The sequence below is a fragment of the Stegastes partitus genome, unplaced genomic scaffold (genome assembly GCF_000690725.1).
Source record: "Stegastes partitus isolate 25-593 unplaced genomic scaffold, Stegastes_partitus-1.0.2 Scaffold362, whole genome shotgun sequence".
Lineage (NCBI taxonomy): Eukaryota > Metazoa > Chordata > Actinopteri > Pomacentridae > Stegastes > Stegastes partitus.
In genome coordinates, this window is record NW_007578093.1 from 459,562 (window position 1) to 464,801 (window position 5,240).

The window sequence follows — 5,240 nt, forward strand, 5'->3', positions numbered from 1 at the left end:
TATTCAAAGAGAATTCAAAGTTCGATTTTTGATGTAATAATTGTAAAAGCAAAAAGTCCAAAAGTCTTTTTGCTTCGAACATTCTGTGTTGTTCACTTAGTGTTTAAAGCAACAAGTGCTGTCAATGAGCAAAATAAATCCAATGTGTACAGAAAAGGGCAGCAGGAATTCTAGATAAGGCGGGTTTCAGCGAACACAACAACACTGTCAAGTTTGGCAAGACAACACTGAAGGATGTGGTTGAGTTACACCGTTATGCCAAGACATGTCTAGAGCTTGTTTTAAGGTTCATCAGTATGTGCAAACTTCTTTAAAAGATGTCTGTGTTTCAGTGCTGTAGAAGTGGAACAAATGAGAATAACATCAAAGGTTCCAAATTTATTCAAATGTGGAAAATCTCAGAAATGAGAAACAATATTTAGAGAACAGGGGGTTCCTCATGTACAGCTCTCTTTAGTTGATGGTAAACTGCTTTAGAAATGTTGCTTGCAAGTAATGTTTAATTGTCTGACATTTTCAGACCATCTATCGATTTCTGTTGTTTATGCCTTAAGGGAGAGTAAAATAAGATTTTCATATTTGTATTTTCTTTTTAAATGACTTGTTCTGGAGCTGTGCTTTGACAAATAAAATGAATAGAAATACATGTAAATGGCATGATGTTATACTAGAATGTAAAATCATATTTAGTCACACTATATTCTCCACATTATTCATATTTTAATCAAAAATGAAGCAAAAAAACAGCCATACCAATGTATATCAGGGGACCCTTTTCAGTGACCTCTGTGATCGTAGACTTTGTGTATTTTCTATTCATTATTTCTTCAGAGAAACACAAAGTGCAAATAGTTTTCTATGTCACCATGAATTCCAGTGGACAGTGTGATATAAACTATTTTCATGGCTTTCAGGAGCAGGTCCCAGCTCACATACGTAGCTCTTACATCAGCCCGTCGGTGACTCAGTTTCCATGGGAACAGCTCCCACAACTCAAGGTTTTGTACAAAAACACAACCACAACATCACACTACATTTGGAAAGATCCATATTGAAAAAGTCTATTTTTTTCACATATTGCTTTATTTAAATAGCTTAAAATTATGAAAAATACAAACAAATATAAACCCCTTGAATTCCAGGTATGTGTGCAGTGCTGGCAGTCATATGCAAAGAAACAGAAGGAAGAACATGCCCCACGCGTAAAGCCACCGAGTCAACACACTTCTATACTTAAACACTGTCAAACTGTCAAACTCAATGCAGAGTGTGCTCCATCCACAACCAAACAAACAACCATGTAACAGCTCAAAAACATCCTCAAGCAGCTGCAGGACAGAATCTGGTACATCTGATCATTTTGGAGATGTGTTAAATTCACACAGTCTGTGGCTGAACAGCTTTAATCATCATGTGTGTTTCATTGAACATCATCAATATGAGGCTCATACAGCAAGTGATGGTTGTGTAGCCCTGACAATACAAAATAAATCAAGAGAAAAACACTTTGTAAGGCTTTGTTTGGACAGAACTCCTGGCAGCAGTGCAGTGTGACCTGTTACAGAGTTTCTCTGGAACATCAAGCTTCAGTCCGGTCTCATGAGCGACCACTGTCCTTTCAGTGCTGATTCTCCAGGAGCCCATAGCTTCAGCTATGTTGTGTTCTTAAGGCACATGTTTGGACTGCTGGCTTCCTCTCAGTAGATACAGGTGATAAGAAACCATTTCTTCAACATTTACCAGCAAAGGGATTTAATAATTTTGTTCCCCTGAATGTGGTCGGCCTGACATGGCAGCACAAGAACAGAACTGAACTGATAGGGTTAGTACCGTACTGTACTAGCTGTAGGGTCAGGTTAGGGTTAGTACTGTACTGTACTGGCTATACTGCAGCTGTCATCGCTGCATTAAGCGCAGCCTGTGGTTCCTGACCTCCTGGAGGAAATGCATGTTATTTCAACATAATGCTTTCAGTGACTCACAAGCAGAGATCCTCTGCTCGTGTGTGGTTCAATCAGGTCTGTAGTGATCGTACAAGATGGTGCCTCAAGATGGAATTGCATTAATTAATTAGACATCAGCTTTTAAATGTTGAATCAAACTTTCACATTAAACTGTACCGTGTACAGTTTTGACTACATTTGAGTCATTGTTGGATTTCCAACAACCTGCACAGGTATTTTGCACAATCCTGATAACACTGGGTTTAAACAATCGAGGATGAAAAGTTAAACTACACATAATATCCAAAAATACCTACTGGGTGTCTTCAGGGCCGTCATGACGACCAGCTGGCCTTTTAAAGGCCCTGCAGACTGTGCTAACCAGTAGAACTGTCTGGAGGCATAACAGTGACTTTGTCTGAGGCTGTGCCACTGACTCCAAACTTCCTGCCGTTGTCTGAGTGAGACTGCTGCGATACAGCACAGCTCTGGTGTGGTATGGTGGTAAGAAGGCAGGACGGGGGCACCTCTGGGCTCTCAGCAGCTTGTGGACTGTTGGTGTCCTCTGTGGAAATACTCTGTGGCTGAGTGGCAGAACCTGGAGAAGATTGGGTTAGTAAATCCCTCTGGATTTTCAGGTTGGGGTAGCTGCCAGACTCAGCCATGACTTGATAAACATGTTCCCAGGTGGTGACATTATTCAGGCTGAGGCTGGGGCTGCTGGCAGCCCGGCACAGTAGCTCTGTGTGCTGACGCAGCTGACCAATGTCCTGCTCTGTGCTGTTGCTTTGGTGCAGCAGCTCCTTTGTGCGCAATGTAATGTCCAACAGACCTGAATGTCTGAGGATTTCTACTGTGTTGAGAAAACGGTGGTGGCGAGAACTAGTTCTGCCGTTTCTATGAAGTCCTCTGGCTGAGAGGAAGGAGGTGGGTTGCAGACTGGACATGGATGGAGAAACATTAGTGGGGCTGGAGGAGGACAGACGATCTCTGGTTGAAGAAGAACGCGGCAGGTCGGAGGGTGACTCTGCCAGTTTTGGTTGTTTATGAAGGTGCTGCTCAGGTGGACCTGTGCTCACCGGTGTGTCATCGCTGTTGTGTTCTGTGCACACCCTCTTGCTCAGATTCTGGGTTTCATGGTGCGACGAAGATTTATCAGGCAGTTTGTTGCTGGGATGTGGCGCAATGCGGGGATAGGAGTTAAGAATAGGAAGGTAGGTACCATTTGTTTTCTTCCCTGTGGTGTTAGACTTCTGGGAGAAGGGTGTGTGGAGGTGGAGGTTGGCGGGTAACAAGCTAGGCTGCTGTAAAAGGAGCATATGAGGAGAACCAGAACGGTGGATTTGCCTGATACCATTTCTCCAGAGGAGCTGACCTCTTCTCTGGATCATGGCTGGCTGCTGGGACAAGAGGAAGAACAAAGCATGTATGATACACTCTGGATGAAGGGTCACACAGTATACTCCCTACAATTGTTTCTACAAGAAAATCTATAAAATGTTCATCCCAACCTCTTCCCAAGTGTCCCTACCTGCTGAAGCACCATGTCCTTGATGATGGAGGCGGGCGGCTTGGCGTGGCCTTTGGGCATCAGCGCAGGCTTCCCAGGATTCCTTTGCCCAAGTTCTTGGTTTTTGCCTGGTAGCAAAGTGTCTGCATGTTTGTCTACTCTAGATGGGCTTTTGCTGCTCTTCTGGTCCTCCACGTCTGTATGTTGCCAGTCTGAACCATCTGCAGAGACGATGACACAGAGAACTGAGAAATAACCCTAACCTACGAGTAGTTCAATTTCTGTTAAGCAACATGGTCATGATACCGCAGCGTTGTTTCTAACCACCTCATCAGGATAAATACACAAACATTTACTTTACCTTCACAAAAGGAGCAGGAACAGAAATGTTTTACTTCTATTTATGCTTCCACCTATTCTATAACCCCTGCAGTATGAGGGCTGGAACACATGTTTGATGTTTCTGTACTTCTGATTTGAAATGAAATGTTGGTTATGAGGGTAGAGTCCTGACTTTCAGCTTTGATTTGTGGGCGTTTACATGGAAAATGAGTAGACATTGTAGGACAACCAGAGGGCAATAACACAAAGCCAGTTTGTCATACCTAAGGTTTATGGAAGCACGATCAACGAAACCTAGAGAAACAGTCGGCGAAAACGGGCATCATGACGGTGACGATTGTTCAGTCAGGCTTTCTTCTTCAGACATCAGAACAAATAAGGTGACCCTGTGACTCTTCTTCTGCGTGAAACAGACCAATAGAGTGCCACCTACTTCAGTCAGAGGACCAGGAGGTTATAATGGAGAGCTACGAGGAATAAAAGTTAATGATGGCAAAAAACACACCTGCAGCAATAAATGCAGCTACTGCGTTCTACTGGGACAGCTGCACTTCACAGCTACTACACTTTAAACTTCATACATGAAAGAATTGTGTTCAGTTCTGACACCTGGCCATAATGAAGGGCATGTGGACATCACTTTAGCTTTTGGCCAAGTCGAGTCAAATGAATGACACTGATTCTTTGTAATAAAAGCCAGTAGAATACCACATGTTCTATCTGTGTTCTGGTGGGTGCAGCACCAGCAGCACATCAGGACCAAATGTATACCATATTTATTTACTTTCTGCATCACCAACTGACTACATGTGGGGTTCCCATGACAACGCCCACAGTGGGCCATGTTGTAACGGCACAGCTGCTTTCAGTGGATTACTAAAGTACAGCTCAACAGGTCTGCAGAACCTCTGTTACTCATAAAACAGATCACGGGGATGCTTCCAGCAGCTGATTTAAAGCCGGAACTCAGAGCTTAACTTTCGGACCAGTTTACCTTAGCAGGATTAGTTACCATGGTGATGCAGCCAGGTAAGAAGAGAGCTGCCTCTGTCACACTAAACTGTTGCTTCAGGGTCCTCATGCCTCAGTAACTCTTTTACTTTGCTTCCGAGTACAGCCCTCAGACCTTTTCTCAACAATGCTGCAGGATCAGCATCCCTACGATAAGACCAGATGTTCTCATTAGGGCCCGACCCATACGGGTTTTTTGAAGCCGATGCTGATTCTGATTTATGGCAAAAAAAAAATTCTGATAACCGATTAATCGGCCGATTAATTTAAAAAATATATAGTGAATAAAAAAAGCTCATTTTTTGGTCTCTTAATGCTACAACAACACAGATATGAATCACAGGCAGAACATTTACTGCTTTACACTTTGTCCTTTAGTGTTTGTTTAACTTTACAACAGAGAGGAGTTTCAAGAACAAAAACATGCAACAAAG

General features: G+C 43.0%; 1 protein-coding gene across 4 annotated transcripts in view; it reads right to left on the reverse strand.

The window, feature by feature from the left end:
- Positions 1-1,064: 1,064 nt before the first annotated feature.
- The window catches only part of LOC103359266 (CLOCK-interacting pacemaker-like), an 8,908-nt gene continuing 4,732 nt past the window's right edge, over positions 1,065-5,240 (reverse strand). For 2 of the 4 annotated variants that reach the window (XM_008284511.1, XM_008284512.1), the window contains exons 3-4: positions 3,475-3,674; positions 1,065-3,343 (exon numbers count right to left, since the gene is read on the reverse strand). In XM_008284511.1, coding sequence (XP_008282733.1) covers positions 2,321-3,343; positions 3,475-3,674 — 1,223 coding nt within the window. In that variant the 3' untranslated portion in view covers positions 1,065-2,320. The remainder of the gene's footprint in view (positions 3,344-3,474; positions 3,675-5,240) is intronic. The other 2 variants (XR_520300.1, XM_008284513.1) reach the window with 2 other exon arrangements.